Raw genomic sequence first — 26,987 nt, 5'->3', positions numbered from 1 at the left:
CAAAACAAAACAAAAAGGCAGAACACAGAAAGCAACTGATTAAATTTACTCCTCCATTTGGTAACCAGTAGCGCACTTTTTGTGCTGCAGGAACTTGTGCTAAATAAAGCAACTTTGCAACTACTGCATGCGTATCTCCAACAAACCATGGGAACCGGATGCCCTTGGCAACTTCACGCCAAAGTAATACCCCGAAGCTTCTGCAAGAAGTTGCAAACACATCAACTCTTGACAGCCAAGGGGAATTAACAACATCAACAATTCTATCGAGAAACAGGACCACTGAATATATGCTCCACAAATATTTTATCCATTAATTATACATGACAGAAGCGGACCCAAATAGAGCCCTAAGCCTAGGCAATAGGTGACTTCGAATCTTTGACGGACGACGATGTCCTTTCTTTGATTTTTTCTAGTCTTCTATAGGTATGAATATCACTATATTAGTCCACTATTGACTATTCCCTCAAGTTTTTTAGCTTGAAACTATTATTAATGATATTGTAATATTGTGTTTTCAAAGTATGAAAAATCGTAAATAACAATTGCGATAATTACAATGCATTTTCTTATTACTTTGAATTATTATTAATGTGTTTTTTTATTTGCGGTCTATATTCGTAAATCAATTACATAAAGAACTCTAAAAAAATTTCCGAGAGCGCTGCCTCTAAACCCCTCCACTATTTTTTTGCCCCTAGTGATTTCAATTAATCCTAAATTCGCCATTGATCTGAGCATATACCTTAAGAATAATTACCAATTTATTATTATCATTATTATTATTTAAGTATTAAAAACATATCGAACACCTTCCGATCAAACCATTCTCAGCCCTTCCCAACTTAACACTCTCCAACAGCTTTACCATTACAAAGGATACCCTTTTTTATTTTAATTAAAGTAAAAGACTATTCAAACTTAAGACCATGAACTCGTCCTAAGCCACTGCTTTAGTACACTAGTTAATTAATCACTTTTAAGTGATTTTGGAATCATGAAAGGCATTTGCGTCATATTTAAATCATTATACATATATGTTCACAATCAACCGTATCTCACGTGTCACATGGATGGATTGGAGGTTCAAATGGGAGACAATTTTTTTTTTAAAGGTCATAGACCAAAATATATTCAGATACCCAAAACTCGGGTAATAGAACTGGAGGCCATATAAGACACTCAAGCCACCAAAGAGATCATTTTTGTAATGGGAGACCCAAATTTTTGAAACAGGACCACTGAATATATGTTCCACCCTACTTTATGTCTCCAATAATTTTTGTAATGGGAGACAATATTTGAAAGTGTAGCATTACTCTACAATAACAAATGGGAAGATTATGATACTTACTATTCCATTCAAAAATTCTGATTCAAACAAAACCATAGCTACATGGGTTACTATTTATGTCTCAATTATGAAATTGACAAGCTCCATTATGAGTACTGTACAATTTGGAGAAGGAATTACGTGCTGAACAAATAAATCCCAAATTGGAAAATCTTATCTATTTTATATTTTCCATTATTGACTAACTTGTGAATCTCACATGAGTGGTTCGTATGTCTGGAGCTCTTACTATGGACAACGTATTCTTTGTACTTTTTTCTATAATTTTGACCAATTCTATAGTCTAATTAAATATGGAACCACAACCACAAATCAAGTATATATACAGTTAAATATGGACAACGGATTTTTGTACTTTTATCTACAAGTGCAATTTCTATTGTCTATTTAAATATGATATGGATGCATACCACAAATCAAGGATATCCACAGTTACACATCCTAGGGCTAGCCTAGTTCTAGTTCGTTAAAAGTATGTCGATCGTGCATAATTAACAATGTTATATCATTAAGGGTACGTATAAATAACCAAGATCACTTACGAGCCATTCAAAAGCTTAGGGTTTAGGGTTTGGCTCAGACTTTGTTCTTTTATAAATTAGTTGAATTTGGAGCCTAATTTAGATGTTGTTTAATATAAAAGTTCAAACATGCCCAAAAAAATGGTCTTGTTTATTATGTAAATGAGTTAAGCTAAAACTTAAACTTAGAACTTTTTACACTCTTACATTAAGAGAAGAAATTTATTTTGTAGATTGAATAGGACTAGATTAATAAAGCACTATAATTTTGACCAATTTTATCAGATGTCCATGAAGGAACACCATAATATTAAGTTATTAACCAATAGAGTACAGTAGTAAAAAATAAATAAATAAATGAAAAACATTGGAGAACAAGAATCCTCCAACTATATAGGTAAAGAAACGCAAGTCCCATCACTCAAGCCCCACTTTCCCACACAATATTTATCTCTACAAAAGCCTCCTCTGCTACTTCCACTCTCATAGCTCAATTTGCCAAAGATGGAGCAAGAAATGGTGATTAACAAGCAAGGAAATGCAGGAGCAGGTGCAGAAGATAAATGGGTTCATGATTCATCTGTGGATTACAAAGGAAGTGTTCCTCTCCGAGCTTCGACTGGTGTATGGAAAGCCTCTCTTTTTATCATCAGTAAGTCCTTCCTTCCTTGCATATATAACATGCAACTACTAATTAATGAAGTTCTAAACGTTTAAATAATATTTGTTCATGTTTGATTACTTATTTTTTTTTGACTAAATGTGAATCATTCATTATTCGAGCAGCGATTGAATTCAGTGAGAGGCTAAGCTTCTTTGGAATAGCTCCGAATCTCATTTCATATCTGACTAAAGTTCTTCATCAAGACCTCAAAACAGCAGCAAAGAATGTCAATTACTGGACTGGAGTCACAACGATGACACCTCTACTCGGAGGATACCTAGCCGATGCCTACACCGGACGGTTCAATATGGTCCTGATTTCATCCCTCATATACCTTATTGTAAGTTTCTCCATTGAAACATTACTCATATCTTAATTAAGTTACCTTAGCAAGAAACTCAAATTTGGACTCATTGTGTGAAAAAGCAGGGTCTAAGTCTCTTGACAATGTCTCAATTCATCCCGAGTTTGAAAGCGTGCAACAGGGGAATCTGCACCAAACCAAGGAAGATTCATGAGACGGTTTTTTTCCTCGCCTTGTATTGTATCTCGCTCGGAACTGGAGGGCACAAGCCATGCCTTCAGAGTCTCGGAGCAGATCAATTCGATGACGGTCACTCGGAGGAAAGAAAGAAGAAGATGTCTTACTTCAATTGGTGGAATTTTGCTCTTTCTTGTGGACTCTTTCTTGGAGTGACTGTTATAGTTTATACTCAAGATAACACAAGTTGGGGTGTTGCATATCTTATTCTGGCAATAACAATGGCACTTACAATCCTAATATTCTACCTTGGGAAGCCTTATTACAGGTACAGGTTACCACAAGGTAGCCCCTTAAAACCCATGTTACAGGTATTGGTTGCAGCTATAAGGAAGAGGAAACTACCTTATCCTGCAAGTCCGACGCTGCTATATGAAGAAACCGATTCAACTTTGTTCCAAGGAAGACTCTTAGGTCATACTAGCAGGCTTAGGTAATCAATTAAGAAATAATCCTCGTCTCTGAGTTTTTTTTTTTCCCTACTTGCAAAGATGTTGATTAAATTGAGTGTCTACAGGTTCTTAGACAAAGCAGCGATACTCGAAGACAAGGAAAGTTATAAAAATCCATGGAGACTAGCCACTGTGACAAGAGTTGAGGAATTGAAGCTTGTCCTTAACATGATACCTATTTGGTTGACTTCCTTAATGTTTGGGATATGTCTAGCTCAACCCGCTACATTTTTTGTAAAACAAGGGGCTACGATGAACCGAAGAATTGGTTCTAGTTTCATGATACCTGCTGCGTCAATCTACACTTTTGCTGCTATAGGAACAATAATTGCTGTCGTCACCTACGACAAAGTTCTTGTCCCATTCTTAAGAAAAACTACAGGAAACGAGAGAGGGATTAGTATTCTCAAAAGGGTTGGTATTGGGATGATATTTTCAGCACTCTCAATGGCTGTCGCCGCCTTGGTCGAACGGGAGAGGCTAAGGATTGCAGAGAAGGAAAATGTAGCAGTGATGGCCAAAAAAGGATCGTTGTCTATGAGTGTGTTCTGGCTAGTCCCACAATACATGATATTAGCAGTAGCAGATGGGTTCACTCTGGTTGGGTTGCAAGAGTACTTTTATGATCAAGTTCCGGATTCGATGAGAAGCTTGGGATTAGCTTTCTATTTGAGTGTGATTGGAGTTGGGAGCTTTTTGAGCAATTTCTTGATAATGATTACAGATCATGTGACAGGGAAGAGTGGGAAGAGCTGGTTTGGTAAGGACTTGAATACTAGCCGTCTGGATTATTTTTACTGGCTGTTGGCAGTACTGACTTCGTTGAATTTATGTGCTTTTGTGATGTTTGCGAGAAGGTATCAGTATAAAAATGTGCAGGGAAGGGAATGAGTACTGGGAAATTTAAACCAAAAAAAAAAATGAAGCAAAAACACAATGTGATTAAAATAATTCCTGTGTTTGGTGACATGGTTGCCAATAATTATGGTGATGAAGCTCTGTTTTGCTTTGGTACTGTAACATCAAGGCCCTATCTGCCTCCTTTTTCTCTTCCTTTTCCAGATTTTGCTGCCTTGATTCGCTTATTCCCAAAAGTGAAGCATAGGTTCTATTCAAGTGGCGCCATTTTATTTTTCTGTGAATGGAGTCTATAGAAAACTCCAAAGGGAGCCATTTTAGTATTGGAATGGGGTAATAACATTTTTTGTCACTGAAAGATTTCTTATGTTCAATTTGCACACTGAAACACAATCATACAGATTTACCCAGTTTTGAGCAGTCAACGTGCCCATGTGACATGTTGACCGTTAAGTTTTGTTTAACACTTGTAAAATTAATTTTCACGTGGAATTAATGCATTAATCTAAAATATAAAAATGATGTGGACAAATCTCCGCCTGACACCTATTGTAACCGTTTTGTGTATTCAAATTGTTAACTTATGTACCAAATCGAACAATGAAAGATCATTCTTGTTTCAAATCACACATTTAAACAACAAAATTATCCAAAACATAGCTAAGGGCAATATAATGTCCAAAATAAGTGACATCAAATTGCTAGCATAATGTCGAAAATAGGGATAGATAAGCATCCATGCATAGTGGATCAAAAGAGGGCTACATAAGCCATATAGTTCAAAACAGACAGAGTTAATCCCTATGCACTCTTCCTTGCATGATTGATGGATTCTTGAGTTTGATTCAATATCGAAGTGTACCTTGTAGTGGATGTTGCTCCCTGAATGGTTGACATTGTATCTTGCATCCTTCTAATAGCATGAATTTTTTGCCCTTTACTAGGACTCGCACTGTTGGTAGCAACAGATGTTTATGAACTCAAGTCTAGAATTCTCTACTCTATTAGCAGTAGATGGTTGTGAACTCAGTCCAGAATTCCCTACTCCTTGACCAGCAACTCCTCTACTAGTGGCTCCTCGACCAGCAACTCCTCTGGCAATGGCTCCTCTCCCAGTAGCTCCTCTACCAACGGCTCCTCGACCAGCAGCTCCTCTACCAATAGCTCCTCTACCAAAACCTCCTCCCCTCATCATCACTAGGACCTACATGTTCAATGGCTTGTTGCAAATGAAATATATCATATATTTATCTATAAAACAAAACAGGGATGTTATAGTATGTAAATGAAGTCACATGTTCCAATGGTGAGTTTTTACAAGCTCTAATGTTGTGCCCAATTCCTCCACATTTAATGCATGTCACTTTGGGACACCTTCTTTTCAATCTAGTGCTAGATTGAGGCTCATCATGCTCTCGTCTTCTCTTTTTCTTTCGTCTTCCAGCAGCTGAAACTTGAATTGGAAGAGGGATAATCTTGTCAGCACCTTCGGATACCACAAGTTTTGTCCATTAGTTGGTGCTACATTATGTTGGTTAATCTTCATGTAAGTTTTCTTGTATAGGCGACATGCACAAAGTTGAATGTATTTTTTTTAGCCAACCAATTGCAACTACGGCATGTGTGTAAGGTATCCCTGTTAAGCCCTACTCCCTACAATTGCATGAAGATTGCCCGACATTAACAATATATTGCTCTGGTTTTTTTGAAACCTGAAAAATGGAGTGTTGAGCATCTCCACTCCATTTTGCTCTCCATGTCCTGCTTTTGTTGAATTCTTTATTCAATCTGTCATGTACCTCTGGTACTAGCCTACCTTGTTTCCTTCTCATCTTAATCTGATTCTTAGCATGCCTATCCATTGCCTCTGCCCTTATCCACTCCAGCATTGTTATTATAGGTTTGTCTCTTACCTCTAGTAACTTGGAATTGAAACTTTCTGACACATTGTTGATGATGGAATCATTCTTGCTGTAGGGGCTGAATCCTGCCTTAGTCCACATATTAGGCTAAATGTTGGCTATTGCCAACCTTCAACATCTAACTCCTTCATTTTCTGCATCTCTGCCTGGAAAACCTGAGCCTGTGGTTGCGTTTGCACAATCGAACACAAGCCTTTTGAAATGAGCTCCTGGCCATTTCTTCTTAAAATTGGCATAAATATGCCGAACACAAAGAAAAATCAATTAAATGATAACCACTTACCTGAAACGGAGAAAAATCACAATCGTCGAAAGAGAGCGTGGTGATCTACGGTGGGATTCGTGTTTTTGAGAAGTTATGCATCTAGGGTTAACGAGAGAGTGTTGATCGAGAGTGTGAATGTGAAATATTGGGTTCGGGTGTTTTGGAGTTGATATTGGGCGCGTAAAATCTATACAACTCATCACTTTTCTAACGTCGTTAACACCGTTTGTCATGTCAAGCCCTCTTAAAGGTCAACATGCCACATGGGCACGTTGACTGACCAAAATTGGGCAAATCTGCCCGATTGTGTAATTTGACACAATTTGAATTTTTGGTGTATCGAATTAGCACAAAAAATCTTTCAGTATGCATATTGAAACATTGAAAATATTTCAATGACCAAATGTGCTAGCCCGTACTGGAATGGAATGGATGGATATGTTATAATATTATTATATTTTTGTAGGGGTAGCCACTTAACACACCACTCTGTGTGAGCGAAGAGCATCCATAGTGGGCACACTTGTGCCTACACTCCAAACACCTCAATTCTTGTGCAATTATTCATTAAACAAGTGTTACATTCCAATACAGTGGACACACTTGAGCTAACACTCCATACTCTTTTCCATTGTCTCTTTCTTCCCCTTATTGGTTGTGTGGGTCCCGCAACAACAACTTTTCTCTCCCTAAGAACTACTCCAAATATGGAATAGCTGCAAACTTTCTCCGAATTTTGAATAGTCAAATTTTATCCATTGTGGAGGTCTAGCACTCCATTTATGGAGAAAGCTTCATTTTCAAGCATTCCAGAGAGGACCCATTGTGGATGCTCTAAAGACCCGTTTGGTACGTCATGTATTGTGGTCGTAATTCGAATTGCATTACATTACATCGTTTGGTTCATATTTATATTTACCTATAATGGTAATTAGATTGGATTACCCATAAGGTGGATGTACTAAAAAATATGTAATATGAACATCTAATTAAATATGGTATTCTGATTGCATTGATTGAAACATCACACAAAGACAAAAGTAACCTTCGCTAATCTCATCCACTTGAATGCCACATTTCCCGAAACCTTGTTATGCAGCTTTGACCATTTAGAAACATCCATTAAAATTATTAAATGATATATAGTGGTAATAAATGATATATAAACATAGAAAATCGTAACATAATGGATAATTATAATTTTAAATATAATACAGTATCCATAAATATAAGTAAGAATGGATACAATCAGACTGGTGTATACATGTAAAATTGAATGATAATTGTATTATCTCATAGGTATTCAATTATGTTTTGATGAGCACTATTTACACCCCTTATTTAACGAAGTACATCCATTAATCCTCTAAAAACCCTGATCTATGAATACTCCACTTGACCCTACCATTTTAGCCCAAAATCATACTCTTGTTCTTCATCCCCTAGCTTCGACGAAGACCTATAGCAACTTTGACAAAGGCTGTCCACAATAGCTTCGACGGAGACAGCCCACAACAATTTCGACGGAGACAACTCACTGTTGATCGTATCTTGCCGATCTAGATCTCAAGCAACAACGGCTTTCGTATTGTGCCATGAGAGAACAACATCCTCAAGCCCCTCTTTGAACTCCCACCATTGTTTGCCCTCAAATTCCTCACCACCGCCCTCAACCACCTTCATCTCCACCAACAACGACAAAGCCATCTCCAACACCTCCACCGCCACCACTGCCCTCCCTTTCCCCAACCCCATAGTCCCACCGTTCCCTTCCTCAAATTCCTCACCACCGCCACCATTGCCCCCCTTCCCCAACCCCATGGTCTCACCTTCAAGCTGAAAACATGTCAACGTTGGGAGGATTTGGGATCGGGTGGCTTAGGGGGATTTGGGTCTGATACTCTGATCTGGGGTAGGATTTTGGAATTGGGAATTAGGGTTCCTCATGGTGGTGTAGAGAAAGAATTGGGAATTAGGGTTCAAGGGGTGTAGATTGTGTTTTTTAGAAAAAACACAAAAAAGGGTATACTCAATATTGTTATGTTTTTATTGGGGTTTATTTAGATTGTGGTGTACTTAGTTAAAAACATGTTGCAATTAGTGCTCATCTTATGTTTTATATATAAGGATAAATACAAAAATAAAAAAAAAGAATTACAATTCTTTTATAAGAGCCATTAGAGATAAGTGATATTAAAGAGGGGTAGTTTTGGAAAATAACTGATACTGGATGACCATTGATCATCATCAACCAAATACTGAAATGGAATTACTTGTATTCTTATTAACTACATTTCGATTACTTGTAATCCTATTCACATTACATCGCAATATCATAAACCAAACGGCCTCTAAACTCAATCTAGCAAAAGACTCTATACATAGAAACTGACATTTCAAACATTTTAATTTTTTTTATAGATTTTTTCTTATACTTAACTGAAGAGAAATGAAAATACTCAATAAATGTTGTGTAGCCCATACAGTGAACGATATTTGAGCCCAACTTATCGTTTAGCCTAACAGGCCCACAAACCCGCTAATCGTATGATATTTTACATATTTTATGCCTCACTTTTCGCTTATTTTTGTCTCTTTTTCATTGGAATGAAGTCGGATATTACATGAATATTTGTGGATTTTGATTTTCAGGTTTATGGGCAAAAATAGAGGAATCAAAAGAAGGAAAAAGAGCCGACTAAGTAAACAATAGCAGCAAAAGGGACGCCAGAAAAGACAAAAGAGGGAGACGTGCGTGACAAAGAAAGAGTGAAGGAAATAAAATCAAAACAAGGAAGAAAGAAATCAAAAGCAAACAAAAGAAAGAAACCGAGTTGGACAAGGAGATTAATTGAGGGCAACCTTCCCATTATAAAAGGGATATTCACGACAGCTTTTAGGGGGAATTGGAGAGTCACACTCTCTACCTTTTGTTCTTGTTCTTATCTCTAGTTTTTTTCTTTATTCTTATTCTTGGTTCATGGCTTTCTCATATTTAGTTTCCTTGTGTTCTTATAACATGAATAACAAAACTTCTTTGCTAGGTTTTGATGTAGCCTAATATGATTTTTGCAAGTATTTCAATTAATTGAATGTATAATTTTGGTTCATAATTCTTGTCTTTAATTGCCAAGCTTATAATCTATTGCTTGTTTGATTGATTGACTACCAATTGAATGCTCAATTAGATTCATATAGTCAGGACAAAGGAACGAACCGAATTCACATGTTTTAGCGGAACTGGAATTGAGGAAATCAATTGTTGACTGCAATGAACAAGGTTTAAGGGATTGATTGGTTGTTATAATTCTTTAGATCGTAATGAGTTGTTAGACTTGGGTTAAAATCTACGAACCGAACAAGATTAATCCATTTTTAATAATATTTGTTGACACCACGAACGAACAAACCAACATATTTAAGGAAGAACTAACCCTTAAATCGGAATCATAATTGTGTATTTGTTAATTGAATGCTTGCGATTTGATTACTAGGTGAAATTAGTGCCCTAGTGTTCTTCTCATATTGATATCCCAAAGAAAGAAAAATATGAATTTTCAGTCCTTGTTAGTTAGTTTAATCACATCATTCATGTTCTCATTATTCATCAATTTTCATTCGTACAATAAGTTAGGTATAATAATTGAATTAATTAGTCTCTGTGGGATCGATCTCGTTACTTGCATATACTATGCTATTAGTACTCTTGTGCACTTACGAGAAATATTACATCACCCGCCTTGTTTACACGCAACGAAAATTTAAAATTTTATAAACAAACAACCAATGAAATCGATTAACTTATCATGCATATTATCCTATATTATCATATATTCCTATAGTTTTTCAGGTAGTCAGAGGATTCGAAGCCTCTCGAAATTTTGATTGATTTATTCATTCCTTTTCTTTTTTATCTTTCGTTAGTTTAGTCGATTTATCATGAAAGATAAAAAGGAAGAAAGTAACCTTGTACCAATCTTTTACATTTGTAACTCTTGTTACCTGAAAAAAGACACATCTAACACTCCCAACTAACCAACGAGTGGTGGTTCGGTTGGCAATCGGTTGAGTTAGGTATATGTGTGACCAAAGTTCGATTCCAATGAGAAACATATTTTTTAGTGGTATTTCAAAAAAAAACTTCCAACCAAACAAGGGGTTCTATGGATGCAATTTTTGTATTATGATCCACACATCAGTTGTTGAGACGGTTGATACAGCGATAAGTCTCCATGAATCTTACAAGAACAAGCTGTTACAACGGTAAGTTTCCGTGAATCCTACATTTTCTGTACAATTCACACATTAGCTGTTGAGATGGTTGATACATCGACTGTTGAGACGGTTGATACAGCGGTAAGTCTCTATAAATCTTGCAAGAACAAGCTAATATAACAGCAAGTCTCCGTGAATTTTGCAAGAATAAAGTAAGACTTTATTCATGTGACAGCAAACATGCTGACTAAACTTGCCTTATTTTTCTCATCCACAGGTTTATAAAATAACACTTTCCTTTCAATAAAACTATTCACAGCACTCCCCGATTCAACACCCCTCTATAGCCCTGCCAAGTACTAGTCTAATACATTAATTAAGTGGATAGCATGGCAGAGCCCCATTCTAATTTGAGGTAGTGGGTAATGGGCACTATCGCCCTGATTAAAGAACTCTAGGAATATGTCAAGTGCCCATGTTAATTGGATACCTTTAAGTGATTTTGGAATCATGGAAGGCATGCTTGTCATAATGAAATCATTATAAAGTCCCAAAAAGAAATTCGTTTGGGAGGATTATGCCACTTTTCTGACCCATTGACTATTCCCAATTGGTCACGCATTTCCAAAAGTTACCCAGCACTCATTTCAAGTACCAATTTGCTTGCCCACTCAAAATTTCTGGTTCAAACAAAACCATAGCTATATGGTGTTACTATATATGTCTCAATTATGAAATTGACATGGTCAATTATGAATATTGTACAATTTGGAGAAGGAAATACGTGGTGAACATAGAATCCCAGCCTAGGGGATTTCATCTATTTTTATCTTTTCCATCATTCACTAAATTGTGAATCTCACTTGGAAGTTTTAATAATTTGGAGCTCTTGCTATAGACAATGAGTTCTTGTACTTTCATCAATAATTGCGATTTCTATAGTCTAATTAAATATGGAAGGATAACCACAAATTAATCAAGCAGGTTTGGCCCTAACCCAAAGCCACCAAAGTTAGCGCATTGGGCATCAGACCTTCTCCAGCATCATGACCAGTAGATCTTCAGATATTCTCCTTCACGCTGTAACATTTGTGCCATTTTGGAGTTAGGGTTTCCCTCGTAGGTTCTTAGGAAGTTGGTTGTTTTATTATGCGCACCGTCTTGGGCTCTTGTTGTTATTGCTGACCTTTTCATCACTACGCACCGTTTCATTTAGTGGTGCTGAAGTGCAGCGTTTTGAGATAATAATCATGTTCCTATTTTTGAACTTTATTTTATATTGATAAATGGTCATATCCCTCATGACCGTTGGCTTTTATTCAAAGAATAATTGTATTCAGTTTATATATTCAAACTCGATGTCTGTACAAGTTGAAGTTATTGCAAAAATACAAATTGCAGTTCTCATTATCTTCTTCTCCTCTCTACCTTCTCTGATCTTCCTACTCTTGATATTCTTCAATCTTCTTTATGCTTTGTTAAGCTCTTCTCTCTTGAAGTATGAATTGGATTGTACCGACTTATAAAGTATCAAGACCAGATTTTATATTTATATTTGAACTTAGATTTGATTGTAAATTTATTGATCATTTTTTATACAAAATTATATGAGTACCGCCTCACTTTGTGATTTTTGTTTTTGCAAGAGAGCACTACTATAACGTGTCACTTTGGGACACCAAAATGATTAGGGTCGGCCCTGTAATCAAGGATACATATAGTTCAACTTTTTAGGATTGACCTACTTGGTTGAAGGCATACATTGTTAATACACAAGAATTTTCCGTGAACTTAATTGATACGCGTAGTTTGTGGACTATTGCAGGCCCGAATGCCCGATGTGTCTACCTAATATTCTTTCTTTTATTTTATTTTATTTTTTAAGTTACTTAATAATCACTATAAGTTTGTGATTCCAAGTTCTCATTGAAAAAAAGATCTACACAGTTAAATAAAGAAAAAAAAAATTATTAGAAAACAAAGCATACTCTCTCTGCCTATGAATGAAGGCACAAGGAATCCTCCATCTATAAAGAACAAGGAATGTAAGAGCCACCACCCAAGCCGCACTTGCCCAGAAAAGTTTTTCCTCTACTCTCTCTGCTCAATAAGGAGCACGAAATGGAGATTAACAAGCAAGGAAAAGCTGGAACAGCTGAAGAAGATAAATGGGTGCATGATTCATCTGTGGATTACAAAGGAAGTGTTCCTCTTCGAGCTTCGACTGGTGTATGGAAAGCCTCTCTTTTCATCATCAGTAAGTCCTTCCTTCCTTGCTATATAACATGTAATTACATATGCGGTTTGAATGTGTTAATGACGCACATATATGTGAATTAACATCGGCTTTTTAGGCTAAACCAGCAAACCATTTCAATTTTCATAAATAACATACTGTAACTCTGTAATTAGAGAGCTTTTCTTTAATATACATACTATTTAGTATTTGCATATGGATGGTAGTTTTGACTATGTATACGTGCATCAATTTTGGGGCAGCAATTGAGTTCAGTGAGAGGCTAAGCTACTTTGGAATAGCTCCAAATCTGATTTCATACCTAACTAAAGTCCTTCATCAAGACCTCAAAACAGCAGCAAAGAATGTCAATTACTGGACTGGAGTCACAACAATGACACCTCTAATCGGAGGATTCCTAGCCGATGCCTACACCGGCAGATTCACGATGGTTCTGATTTCATCCCTCATATACCTTATTGTAAGTTTCTCCATTCAAAATATTACTCATATCCTAATTATGTTACTTCCTTAGCAAGAAACTCAAATTTGGTCTCATTGTGTGAAAAATCAGGGTTTAAGTCTCTTGACAATGTCTCAATTCATCCCAAGTTTGATACCGTGCAACAGAGGCATTTGCACCGAACCAAGGAAGATTCATGAAGTGGTGTTTTTCCTCGCCTTGTATTGTATCTCGCTCGGGACTGGAGGGCACAAGCCATGCCTTCAGAGTCTCGGAGCTGATCAATTCGATGATGGTCACTCGGAAGAAAGAAAGAAGAAGATGTCTTTCTTCAATTGGTGGAATTTCGCACTTTGTTGTGGACTCTTGCTTGGAGTGACTGTTATAGTTTATGTTCAAGATAACACAAGTTGGGGAGTTGCAAATCTTATACTCACCATTACGATGGCAATCACAATCCCAACATTCTACCTTGGGAAACCTTATTACAGGCACAGATTATCACAAGGAAGCCCCTTAAAACCCATGCTACAGGTATTGGTTGCAGCTCTAAGGAAGAGAAAACTACCTTATCCTACAAGTCCGGCGCTGCTATATGAAGAACCCGATTCAACAGCGCCCCAAGCAAGATTCTTAGGACATACTAACAGGCTTAGGTAACAAATGAAACAGAATTTGCTTGAGAATTTCTAGTACTTATTGAGATTTTTGATTAAATTGAGTATCATAACAGGTGTTTAGACAAAGCAGCGATGCTCGAAGACAAGGAAATTTATAATAATCCATGGAGACTAGCTACCGTGACAAAAGTTGAGGAATTGAAGCTTGTCCTTAACATGATACCTATTTGGTTGACTTCATTAATGTTTGGGATATGTCTATCCCAAGCCTCCACTTTCTTTGTAAAACAAGGGGGTACGATGAATAGGAAAATTGGTGCCAATTTCATGATACCTGCTGCGTCAATCTACGCTCTTGCTGCTGTAGGAACAATAATCTCTGTCATCACATATGACAAAATTCTTGTTCCATTCTTGAGAAAAAGTACAGGAAACGAGAGAGGGATTAGTATTCTCAAACGGGTCGGAATTGGTATGGTATTTTCAATACTATCAATGGCTGTTGCGGCCTTGGTAGAAAGGGAGAGGGTAAGGATTGCAGAGAAGGAGAATCCAGCAGTGATAGCCAAAAAAGGATCGTTATCGATGAGTGTGTTCTGGTTAGTTCCACAATACATGATATTAGGAGTAGCAGATGGGTTCACCCTGGTTGGCTTGCAAGAGTACTTTTATGACCAAGTTCCAGATTCAATGAGAAGCTTGGGTTTGGCTTTCTATTTGAGTGTGATTGGAGTTGGGAGTTTTCTGAGCAATTTCTTGATAACAATTGCAGATCATGTGACAGGGAAGAGTGGGAAGAGCTGGTTTGGTAAGGACTTGAATACAAGTCGGCTGGACAATTTTTACTGGTTGTTGGCCGTACTGACTTTGTTGAATTTATGTGCTTTTGTGGTGATTGCAAGAAGGTATCAGTATAAAAATGTTCAGGGAAGGGGATGAGTACTTGGAAATTTAAAGCAATTTCTAGTACATGGTCATCAGTTATATTGAACTTAATTTGATCTTATTGACTCGAAGTTGAAATGGAGATAGTAGAACAAGTCTCAAGGATACGTTCATTTGAAATTGCTCGAATTTAAGCGTTGTCCAGATGCAAATTTAAAAATTTTAACATATAACTTTCTCATCAATTTTTTATTTTTACATTTATAATCCACATCTCTGTCATCATATTAAATGGTAAACTTATGTGAGTACAATTAATTACATGTGGGAGGGGGTTTATCAACAATAACATTAGGGGAGAGAGAGAGTGAGAGGATCTAACAACTGTAAAGCTTGAGGCACAGCCAATTTACTGGATAAAAGCACATGATACATTTCAATCTTATTTGTTTTTCTTTTGTCACTAACATACCTTTGAACTTAAAGAATAGAAAGGAATTTTAAGGGGCAATAAGGTTGAAACCTTCAGTACTGCATGATGATATATACCACTCAACATAAGTTTGGAAAAATTTAGACCAATCCATGAATGATAAAAACAGCACCTGTGAATGGTCAACAGAAGCAAGGTGCACCTGTTCAAACTCCAAAGGATTATCAATCATTTTGGTTGTGCCGAATTCTGATTCTTGGCCATTTCCATCTTCCTGTGGAGAAAAATACCTGAATAGAAATCCATAAGAACATATGTTGTCACATTTTGTCATTATATATTATGTAAGAATAAGCAATTAAAAAATTTGAGTGGCTTAGCATAGAATAGGGCAAGCTTATGCTTATTCACATGGCATCACCAATTTTAAAACAGTGGCACTGGCAGCACATTGTCGAGACAATGCTAATCTTCCCCCTCTTATTGATATCCACTTTTCATAGCAAGTCCCATATTTACCATAGATATATTTACCATATCCTTCGCATTATGGATCCCGTAATTCTCAAATATTCACATACAAAAATTTTAAGAAGAAGTAATTAATTCAGAAATAATCTATGCCTCTTATATCATAATGAAGCCTTTGTCACACACAGTTCAGGTTGCGTGCATGAATCCGTGAAATAGGCCAGCATAGTGGCTTCTCTTTTGCTATTAGTGCCTATCAAGAGTTTCACTCTCCACTAATCCTCTGGCGCCCATATCCTTTCTCATCACTTCCATCCATATCCTTTTTGGTCTTCCTCTTATCCTTTCACTAGCTCCTACTACCCTAGAGTCCTAGACCATGTGCCCTACATGCACATTAGAACAAGGACTTAAAACTATGTGCAAAAAATAAGGTGAGGCTTAAAGCATATGTTTGCTTGAATGACCCTGGTCCTCATGATGAGTAAACTATAAAGTTACATGCTTCAAAGGACATTTACAATATATAATATGTTATAACATGCTACCCAAAACCACATATAGAAATTATACTCCCCAACATCCAGTGTCAACATTAAAACAAGAACATACAGTCCATGTAATAGAAGCTTTCAAATCTGGTTAACTAAAACAAGGTTTTGACATGACAAAAGAAATAGTGCAGAATCAGTATTTTCAGAATACCAGGTAACTGCTGATAAATGCACTAAAAGATGAAGAACTCAGCTTATATCAAGTTCCAATCACAAGCAACAACAGCAATGACAAAAGAAGAAGTCTACCAAAATCAAATGGTAACTGGCATGTTTAAGAACTAACCCTTGTTTTTTTCAAAGTGTCGAAGGACTAACCTGGTCTGGAAATAAGATGGATACGGGAACGGGGGCCTTCAAACATCCAGTTATCTTTGTCCAAAGATTTAACCTCTCTGTTTAGTGCAGTCCTCAAATCAGATTTAAGAACTGCAATGCCAAAAAAACAATTAGAAGTTCAAGAAGAATGTGAAGTTCAATTTGATTTCCGGATATAATTCTGTTTTTTCTTCAAGTGGTAACAGAATTATGGAAAAAATACAACAGCAAAGAAAACACTGACATAATTCATACAGAGTATAACATATGAGTACCATATAATGAAAATGTAAAGACACAAATATACGGAAAAACCTGGAAGCGAAGTTGCGCTAGGACCACAAAAGGATTCACAAAGCAACATAGATTGGTCTTAAGATTGTGAACCTCATCGTGACGAAGTACATGCCTCTGGAGGTTTGGCTATTTCTCTCTCAACATGCATTAGAAAAGGCAAAATGGACATACGATCAAATCGTCAATGCCTTAATGATTATCAAGACAGTAGTCCCTGCGTCTCCAATAAATTAAACCAATTAAGCCTCTTGAAGTTGTACAGAGTCCTTCAGGTAGCATCAAAATAACATTCAGAAATATGAATCATGCCCACGATTGTGACCCTTTAAAAAGTAGGATTCCGTTTATTTGGAAATAAATCAAAACGATAACACCTCAGCCCAGGAAATATACCATAGTTATAGAATCAAAATGTAAGGTGTAAGACTATATATCTACCTTGTGTATTTTACTAAGTGTTTGCTTGCTCTAACGCACCAACCATAGTTCCCTTTATTCTTAGTCCCCTTTACCTCAAGTTACTAAGCAGTCAAGCAACAAGTAAATGGAACAACACCACTAATGGTGCAAAACCTAACACAATAATCCCAAGTACAAAACCAGAGACCATGTGTAAACCAAGGAATGAAGAACTGACGAATTCTATGAGTTAATAGCTATAACTCAGAAAAAAAATCCGCAGAAATTAAAGAGTTGTGGGGCCAAATGTGCACAATCAATATCTTAATTCATACAAAAGAGAGAACATAAACAAAATGTAATGACCGGCAACTGAGCAAACAAATATCCATCAAAAAATCAAAAAAAGAAAAGAAACGAATAATAAAAAGCAGAAGATGATGAAATGGGAAGGTGAGAGACCTAGGAGGGCCTCGTCTTTGCGATCTTGGATGGAGATGAGATCGGAGGGGAAATGGAAATCTTCGAGCGCGGCATTGCTGGTGCTGCCACCTCCGACCACCGCCGTCGTTGATATTGATGAATGAGCCGGTGAAGTAGTCATGTTCCTCCTCTTCTTTCCCTCCCTTACAAATTAGATAGCTTCGGAAGTAACATCAACCATGTAAATTTGTTTGAGCCAAAGAAATGTGTTTTGTATAATGTCTTTGGGTTAATAAAATATATTTATTATAATAATGCAAAATTTGTGGGTTTGATTTTTCGCATAATAAAGGTGTGATTTATTATTGTTTTTTGATGTAATTGTGAGTTTGATATAAATAGGGCCCATGTGTTGGAGCCAATATGGGGATAGAGGAAGCTCTAATTTTTTGTTCCAATTTCCATCAAAACCTTGTTAAATCATAAAAAAAAAAAAAAAAATTTGAAATACCACATAGAATTATGTTAAATAATAAATTAAAATATGTGATTGAGTATTTTGATGTTCATAATGCTATAATATAGTATATTTTGAAAAAAATTAGAAATAATAAATTCTAAACTAACCCTAAATCCTAAACTTTAAACCCAAAAATTAAAAATTAAACCTTAAACCTTAAATTACAAATCATAAACCCCAAACTCTAAACACTAATTTCTAACCTTTAAAATCTAATATGTCATTTAAAAAAAAAAATTAGTGATTTAACATGAGTTTGAGAAATAATTGGAGCCAAAATTTGAGGCAATACTTGGAGCCCCTCTCATCTCCCAACATGGAGGCCACTCATGTTCCCTTCCCCATGTTATTCCCACAAAACTGAGACAACACAATTGCACCATTGCAACCCTTTTTTCTCATGCCCCATTAAAATAGACATCAAATGGCATCCATGAACCATTAAAAACCATCTATTGTGGTTACTCTACGTGGTCCAAAAATGATAAAGCCAAGAAGGAGTCTTCGTAAATTCAAAATTTTAAAATAAATTAAAAATTAGCAAGCAACAAAATGTATGGACCGATACTGGCCCAATAACCAGAGTCACAATCAAACCCAACCCTAAAGATGAGTGTTACATGCACCCCATATTTTATTAAGTCCGCCCCAAAATCTAATCAAAATGTCCAATCTTAAAACACCTCATTGTCCGTACCACATAACCCCCAAACACTTCATCCTTCTCCTGCTAAGTTCATCTTCATCTACCTACCAGAAGGAAACCTGCCAAATCACCTTCGACGAGAAAAATCTCTATCGCCCATCTATGGTTGTTTTGGTGTTGGGTGGACATTCACGCAATCGCGATAGCTCGGAGCCTTGGGTGCTTGAATCAGTGGTTATCGTAAGAGAAAAATCAAGCACCCCAACTCTGGCGAGTGAGCAGTCACTTCACAAAGAAACTTTTGTTGTTCCACGGTGGTTGTTGTTGTTGATAGTGTTGGTGTGTAGTTTTTTGTTCTGCTTTCTTCTCTCTCTCCTGATTTGAGCATCTTTGATGGTCGACCTCGTTGTTCGTTGATCTGCATTAAGTTCTCTATCTGAGTTGGTAGTCGTGGTGATGGTAGACTCGCTTGTGAGGACTTCAGGCAAAGCCATAGATTTGATTCAATGCATGTGGCAAGCAGAGAAACCCTAGCAAAGGATGAAGAAGAGGGATGTACATTGTATTCTTTTGAAATATTGAAAAAAGGGTATACTTGATAATGTTATGTTTTTACTTGGGGTTTATGAGGAATGGAGTGTAGTTAGTAAAATTTGTGGAGTATATAATGCTCATCAACCCTGAAACCTATCCCCCGATTGGCCTACTGATCTTTCTTATTGTCACTGACTTCCGAAACGGTAGCACTACGTATCTATAATGGATATATCCATAAGGGTTCATAAGCTATGTGGCATGATTACTAGGCAAGATGATATGTAAAAGTGTATAATGTTTCTTTTTTCTTCAAAAATACCTCTAATTATTCAAAAGAACCAGTCCATTCATTCTATAACACATCCTGATGTCGTCACAATTTTTTTTTTTACTTTCTATTTTTTTAAACGATATTTAAAACGTTTTATCTCTCAAAATACATGTTAGATTTTGACAAAAATTATATATTCAGAGTCGGCATGTAAAACTCTTTCCAACAAAACCTATTTTTAATATGTTTTACTTGATCGTTAAAAACAATATAATAAAAGTCTGGAACACTGAAAAGCAATGTAATAACAATTTGAAAACTAAAAACAATGTAATAATAATCTGGAATACACAAAAACAATGGATATACCTTATTTTTCAAAAAATAATGAAGTTTATTTAAAACATTGAAATTAGGCCTTTTAAAGGTGAAATGTAGACTAATTCACATTTCAAAGAAGTATAAATTATTATTTTTTATATTCTTACTTAAATTACGTTATTTTTGAAAAACAATGTAATTATTTTTATAGGACAAGAAATCACATTCTTTGTCTAGACCCTATTTAATAACTACAATCTTCCTGCACAACTAATCTCTATCCCTAGAAAAAATCCAATGCCACTCCCCAAGGAGTTTTATTGAAAATACTAAAGAAAATGATAAGCCCACCCTTATCCTTGGGCAACTTCAGAGAGTCCCACTTCACCAAATGATACTTATTTTCAGCCTCACAATTTCCCCATAAAAAATTCTGCTGAATGGACTCCAATTTATCGACAATAAAGGCATGAATAGGAAATAGAGACATGTAGTACATCATAAGATTCGATAAAACACTCTTTATCAGGGTTAATTTACCGGCCTTAGAGAGGGATTTTTCTTCTCTTCTCTCGCCTATAATGTATTGGAAAAGTTCCAGTGATGCAACCTAGAATACCCGCTAAGCCAACAAGCACTTTATTTAACTCAGTTAGGTTGCCTACCAACAAACGCTTTATTTAACGTATAGGCGAGAGCTAAATCTTTAGGTAGCTGGACCAATGAACCTGAAAATAGTCTTCCAACTCCTTCATTCCCACACTCTTCTGTCTCTTGCCATGCTCACATCAAAATAAGACAATTGAGACTTGTCACTAAGAGTGATTGCTTGAACAAGGTAAGACTTAACATGATCCCTTCAATATTATTTTCTCTTCCATTTTTTATGAACAACTCGTTGTCGAATGTCAATCTTGGGAGCTTTCACAATGGAAGGAACAAACTTGTTAGTTGATAAAGAAGGGGACTCAAGTGTAATTTTATACTTGTCTCTTTTATTTTTGTTGAAACATGTCGTTAAACATGTTGTATGTGATTACAAGATACTTTGTATGCATGTATTATTGATAATTATACTTAATTCTTTAGAATGCATAAATCTTAGGATTTTACTATTTTAATTTTACACTCACTTTTCGTTTTTAGGTAAAATTTTGATTTTAACCATGTTGGTATTGACACTAGTCTTGCTATTAGTTTTTTCAGTTTACAAGTGTTTGATATTTTTATTGCAAACAAATAGGTTATTATTTTTTTGCAATAAAGTTCTAACATGTCAATATTCTTGCATGATCTTTTGTACTAGGCTAACATGTGTGATTTAGTTTTGTAAAACAATGTAATTATGAATATTTTGACATTCTGTTTTGTGATTTTAATTGATAATGATATTATTTAGTGTAATAAATGTAATTACACACTTTGTGGAAGAGAGTGATAACCCCAATTAATTATTTTTTGTAGTAGCAAACTCTAATGGGGCAAGATTGATGGTAATACAATTAGGACAGAAATTTATTGAAGTTGAGATTATGACAGGGAGTCATACTGACGATTATGAGATTACGTGTGTACCATCAATTGTCCCAATGCAATCATTGCAAAATGGATTAACTTATCATTTTTTATGATTTGCCAGGGAGTCACGCTAAACTCGGGATCTCTCGGCCTTATAATATCCGTGGACATTCTTATAATGCTTTCCAACATTTTCTGAAATTGACGGTGAATTATTTCATCGGAATGTTGAAAGCAATCCTACAATTCCTCTCTATATTCAATTCCCTGGTTATGGAATTTAGCGCACTCTCGATCCTCTTGTAACAGAATTTGATATCTATTTATGTCGTGAGGTTATTAAAAAAGTAAAAATCAATTAGTTATGTATTAGTAACAAAACATTGTTGTAATAAGGATTACCTTGATTTTTTTCTCCCACCATTCGTTATCTACCAGCACAGTGTGACGTTGTCATCCCATCCAAGCCCCGTCTCTTTGAAAATCAACTTCTCCCACAATCGCCACTCTTTCTTCAGGTTATCCCATTTGTTTTTCAGTTGAAGTTGATCATAGGACCTGCCAATTTTTTCTTTAAAATATGCAATGACAATCTTCCAAACATCTCAATTGAAATACGTGTTTGACCTATCACCCACCTTTTGACATTCGACACAGATTTCGACAAAAGTTTTTGTCATAGACATCCCAGTTTGCCTTGTCTCCAGTTACTTGTTCACTTGGTAGATTCATTTTCTACAACAGTTTGTAGAACAACAAGATATGCATATTTTTAAGCAAACACAATCAGGAGGCTAACTGAACAAACATGTCAACAACTTGTAGAATTCCATACAAGGATATTCACTAAAATAATCAATTCATGAATAGACATGTACAACCTAAATTATAATTCCATACAAGACATTATAACTCCATATAGAGGGAACATTTAATTTATAGATTCATTTTAGAGCATAATGAACATATGCAATTGAACCACAATTAAATGAATTAGACATCTTAAACTATTGACCTATAGATAACAGATTTTGAAACACCCAAATCCACCAAATTCGAAACTAAAGAAATTCCTAAAGGGCATAAACCTAGTAGTGAGCAATATATTGAACACAACAATCACAAGCCATGTCAGATGAGCGTAAGCCATTCACAAGCCATGTTAAGATAGAAAAAAATTTAGAATAAGTCGAACTTATCAATTTGATGAACTAACAAGATTCCACATGAGCCACAAAAGAAAAATACAACACCACATAGTAAAGAATCCAAATTCAGTATTGAGAGCAACATGACAAGGTAAGTTAAACTCTGAGAGATCAACAGTTCAACAATAACCTAGTTCAAAAGGAGTCTTCAAAACAATAATGATAAACAAATACAAAATCAATTGCTTATAAGGATCACCCCCTCGATCAACCATGCATCTATTTGGTCAATAATTGAGAGCAAAATCCATGCGTACTAAGGATCAATTTCTTTACACAATAAACAAATTGCTATAGCACAGAAAAAATAACCTCAAATACACATGTGTAATAGAAAAAGGTTTAATTTTAAATTGAGACTCACCTTCACAGATCTCACATAATAATGATTTTGCCAACACAAAATGAAATAACACCCAAATCGCGAAGGCCTACAATAATAAGTTAAATGGTGATCTTTTGTTTGTATGAGTGCAAATAATAGACGAGAATGCGTGAAGAGTAAAGCACAAACCTAGATGGGTGGTATGCCAGTGAGAGAGTGTGGCGCAGCAGAGGGATTTCGTGGAGAATGTACAATTTAGGTTTTGTGGGTGCAAAGGTTAAATTTGACATTAGTAAAAATATATAGGGGTAGGCGAGTAATTGTTCAAACTGTTAATTTTTCGTAACTCGATTATCCACGGCGAAAGCTCATCTTCACAGCTTTCACTTGGGTCGGGCTTCGGTGGGATGTCACACAACCCAAACTAATAGCCAAAAAGATATTCGCGAGAGTTGTCGGGCTTAACATGCACACACGGTGGCGAAGTTTCGCGTGAAACACGTGCCCAAGCGGGCTTTATATTTGCTGCATTCAAGTACATCGATAATTGATTTAAGAAAAAGAAATACCAAACCCACACTCCTGCACTCGGACTCCAAACATGAACATGCACAAAATAAGACAATCTTATCAACATGTATGTTATTGGAGGACATAATGAATATTACAAACAACACCAACCAGAATAGAGTCAAATGCAGGAAAGAAATAAAATATGATATTATAGAGTATAAAACAAAACCTGAAATTCAACAACGAAACTCTAAGCTAAACACAATTGCGTGGAAATCACTCATTCAAAATCTCAATGACAACACAAATACTTCAATAAATTACCCCAATTGAGTAATTCATCTCAATCAAGAATAATTTCAACAGCCTTTAATCAAAGAAGTTTATTATGGGGCTCTAAGAAAGCCTATAATAAAAAGTAGCCCAAACAAAATCTCTATCTGTATTACTTTTATGCTATGAGCACAAGTATCACTCTCTCTCCCTCTACACAGTTCATACTTTAACAACGAATTTGATAACTATTTCCTAATCTTAACAATATACTAATTGCTCAGTTTATATAACAAATACATGTAATGTGTGGATTTATCATCTATCTTCAAATTTGTAAGTCTAATTTGCTTTCAGTTTTCAAAAATACTAACTGTATATCAAGAATCAATGTTTACTTCTTGTGATCTACCTTGGCAATTTCATAATCTTTATCAAATATGTATACGAACTAGCATTTCACTCTCCATAAAAAATTACAAATTTGATGTTTATAGACTTTTTACTTGCATGCAGGTTTTTGTTGATAGAAGAATGGATGATTTCGAAGAAGACAAATCAAATGTAACCATGGGAGAAAGTGATGAGCAACCAATTGAAGATATCAAATCCTTGATGAACAAATCAAGGAATGTTTCAATCATGAGTCAAGAGGAGTTATCTAAAGATGAAGTGCAAATCTTGATTGAAGGCCTGGAAGATTTGCACAAGAAAATGGATGAATTAAAAGAGACTAAGAAGAACAACTTTGGTGCTATAACATAATAACCAAGAACACCAAGTGTTGTAGAGAAAGCATACAATTGTGTAATACATTATTTAGTTGCACAATGTAATTACATTATGCAATCTAAATACAATGTTATAATTACATTTCAATATCTTTATAGATTCAATTATGCTATGACATAAAATAAAAATGTCAATAAAAGATTGAACGATGAATAGTTGTTTTGACATAAAGAATTTACTAATTACACTATTTTTTAAACAGTGTAATTATAATATGACGATTATACATGTGTTGTGTTAATTACATACATATAATTACGCACCCTTTACATGGTATTTTATGGTTCTTAGACTGAGGATTGATATTGCCTAAGGATTGTATATTTGCACATTGCAGGTGCCTAGAAGCATATCAGACGAAAAGGAGTCAAATCGTAATTATATACATATAATTACGCACCCTTCACATTTCCGAAAACACCCTAAACTCATGTAAGTCCAACTCAAAACGACACCAATGCTTATTATAAACGACATATGGGTTTTGGAGGGGTTAAATAGGTAGATTTTTAGGGTTTTGATATACACAACTGTAACACCCCAAATTCTTTACCAGGGGTAGTTACACGGCACGATAACTATTCGTACTTTCCTAGATACTCGAGTCCACATGATTAGCATACCGCAAGCTTTAATTATCGAATTACATCATCTTAACATCAAAATTTCCAAATTACTTAATAATCCATACAAAAGTCACATAACAAATGCATACTTATGGATCTAATATATAAGTTCTTACATCTGTTTATGAGATTCTAAATTTATTACAAAACCATAAACCTTATTATGTCTGGATCCCTTCACTTAACACTCCCAAATATCTACATGTATAGGGATACATGTAGGAGGGTTGGCCAAACTAATCACAGAATAAATTCTTAAGCACTTAAAATTTATTGTTTAAGAACCCATATTTTCATAATTAATAGCATTTACAGAAATAAATATGTCAATATTCAATACATAAAAATAAATAAATTCTAAGTTCAAAATGAATCATCTTTGTAAATATGAAATGAACTTTTCATAATCACAAGTCAAATCAAAATATTTCCCTGTCTGTCATTTCCATTCATATAGCCAAATTCAAATATTACCCATGTACGGTATTTCCTGGATTCATCAATCTGGTTTGTACATAAGAATTCCACTGGTATGCTCTGTCGTTGGAAGAGATCGTGGTAAAATATTTCAAGGGTGTGGGAGTATCATCGCTCTGACCACACCACTCTAGTCTCACTACGGGATTAGTTACAGAACCCACAACCAGGTCGGGGTTGGGGTGGCCATGTGTACAGGCATGTAAATATCTGCCAATTTCCAAGTAACAAGGCATTAGTATAGGGAATTTGAAATCACCTCTTCACAAATATCAATGTATTTAGCAGAAAAATTAATAATGTTCAAAACCTCAGCAATGCTTAGCATGACGGCTCCATCTCTTTAAAAATAATTCAACACATTAAATGGTATTCTCACATCATAAAATCATTACTTAAATCCTCAAGCCACGAAATCATTATTCCAATATAATCAATTTCAAAACTCTGTTTTACTTCCTCAATCGCATGCATCACTTCAACTCTTCATTTATTCAACTATAAATGTGTTGTAGGAAGATTTACCCCTACTTACTCTCCTTCTACGTACATGGACATCTTTTTTCCCGCTTATTTGTTGTGTTTCCTCGTTCAATTTCCTCTGTACCGCCTTTGCTGTTCAATTAATACCTCAGCAAAGGAAATAATTCACATTTTTAATTGTCTATTAGTAAAACACTTTAACTCTTTTAGTATTTAACAGAATAGTTACTCACCAACCTGTCAGTACTTCAATCTGTGGAACTCCCCTCTTCTCCTTCCTCATATTTCTTCTTGTTCTATGTCATTCTCTCTCTCTCCAGAATTTATAAGAGTGAATGTATATGCGTATCCCTCTTTGTCTTCTTTTTATAACCACGATTTGTCTCACTCCGTCTGCCATTCGGCATCCATGCGTTTTATCTCTAATAAAATCTGTTGCATCTCACGTTTCTCCAACACAACAGTGTTACTTCACATATCTGCCTCTGTAGATTTCCTCCCTTTTCGTCTTAAAGTTTCAAAATTTTCCATTGGTTACTCTTTCCCTTAATTCTATGTCTTCGCCACTTGGCAACCATGTTGC

At 35.6% G+C, this 26,987-nt stretch overlaps 3 protein-coding genes across 4 annotated transcripts; 2 read left to right on the top strand and 1 right to left on the bottom strand.

The window, feature by feature from the left end:
• The first annotated feature begins 2,291 nt into the window (after positions 1–2,291).
• On the top strand, positions 2,292–4,667 carry LOC120006383 (protein NRT1/ PTR FAMILY 5.7-like). The gene is made up of 4 exons (XM_038856405.1): positions 2,292–2,530; positions 2,665–2,882; positions 2,972–3,516; positions 3,601–4,667. Exons 1-4 carry the CDS (start codon positions 2,383–2,385, stop codon positions 4,424–4,426), a joined length of 1,737 nt encoding a protein of 578 aa, XP_038712333.1. The 5' UTR covers positions 2,292–2,382; the 3' UTR covers positions 4,427–4,667.
• An 8,094-nt stretch (positions 4,668–12,761) lies between these two features.
• Positions 12,762–15,244, top strand: LOC120006384 (protein NRT1/ PTR FAMILY 5.7-like). Its single transcript, XM_038856406.1, has 4 exons — positions 12,762–13,052; positions 13,295–13,512; positions 13,606–14,150; positions 14,228–15,244. Exons 1-4 carry the CDS (start codon positions 12,917–12,919, stop codon positions 15,051–15,053), a joined length of 1,725 nt encoding a protein of 574 aa, XP_038712334.1. The 5' UTR covers positions 12,762–12,916; the 3' UTR covers positions 15,054–15,244.
• Positions 15,245–15,392: 148 nt separating this feature from the next.
• On the bottom strand, positions 15,393–18,187 carry LOC120006385 (protein SAMBA-like). 2 transcript variants are annotated; one of them, XR_005469977.1, is made up of 4 exons: positions 17,934–18,187; positions 17,091–17,286; positions 16,776–16,886; positions 15,393–15,722 (listed from the first exon to the last, which is right to left on the bottom strand). XR_005469977.1 is itself a non-coding variant. In XM_038856407.1 (3 exons), the coding sequence occupies exons 1-3, from the start codon at positions 18,073–18,075 to the stop codon at positions 15,661–15,663; spliced, it is 315 nt and encodes a 104-aa protein (XP_038712335.1). In that variant the 5' UTR covers positions 18,076–18,175; the 3' UTR covers positions 15,393–15,660. The 2 variants fall into 2 exon arrangements, 1 of the variants encoding a protein (XP_038712335.1); XM_038856407.1 differs by lacking the exon at positions 17,091–17,286 and having other exon boundaries at positions 17,934–18,175.
• Between the last annotated feature and the right edge of the window lie 8,800 nt (positions 18,188–26,987).

This window comes from Tripterygium wilfordii, chromosome 9 (assembly GCF_013401445.1).
Source record: "Tripterygium wilfordii isolate XIE 37 chromosome 9, ASM1340144v1, whole genome shotgun sequence".
Lineage (NCBI taxonomy): Eukaryota > Viridiplantae > Streptophyta > Magnoliopsida > Celastrales > Celastraceae > Tripterygium > Tripterygium wilfordii.
Note: the sequence above shows the minus strand (reverse complement) of the source record. Positions and strands in the feature narration are given on the sequence as shown.

What these genes read in the sequence shown, in the direction of transcription:
- LOC120006384 (XM_038856406.1), top strand. Translation starts at nt 12,917, where the DNA reads ATGGAGATTAACAAGCAAGGAAAAGCTGGAACAGCTGAAGAAGATAAA. An exon ending in CATCCCTCATATACCTTATT is followed by an intron (nt 13,513 to 13,605) that starts GTAAGTTTCTCC and finishes GTGAAAAATCAG; the next exon opens with GGTTTAAGTCTCTTGACAAT. An exon ending in GGACATACTAACAGGCTTAG is followed by an intron (nt 14,151 to 14,227) that starts GTAACAAATGAA and finishes GTATCATAACAG; the next exon opens with GTGTTTAGACAAAGCAGCGA.
- LOC120006385 (XM_038856407.1), bottom strand. Translation starts at nt 18,075, where the DNA reads ATGACTACTTCACCGGCTCATTCATCAATATCAACGACGGCGGTGGTC. An exon ending in CAAAGACGAGGCCCTCCTAG is followed by an intron (nt 16,887 to 17,933) that starts GTCTCTCACCTT and finishes TTGGCATTGCAG; the next exon opens with TTCTTAAATCTGATTTGAGG. An exon ending in CCATCTTATTTCCAGACCAG is followed by an intron (nt 15,723 to 16,775) that starts GTTAGTCCTTCG and finishes ATTTCTATTCAG; the next exon opens with GTATTTTTCTCCACAGGAAG.
- LOC120006383 (XM_038856405.1), top strand. Translation starts at nt 2,383, where the DNA reads ATGGAGCAAGAAATGGTGATTAACAAGCAAGGAAATGCAGGAGCAGGT. An exon ending in AGCCTCTCTTTTTATCATCA is followed by an intron (nt 2,531 to 2,664) that starts GTAAGTCCTTCC and finishes TTATTCGAGCAG; the next exon opens with CGATTGAATTCAGTGAGAGG. An exon ending in CATCCCTCATATACCTTATT is followed by an intron (nt 2,883 to 2,971) that starts GTAAGTTTCTCC and finishes GTGAAAAAGCAG; the next exon opens with GGTCTAAGTCTCTTGACAAT.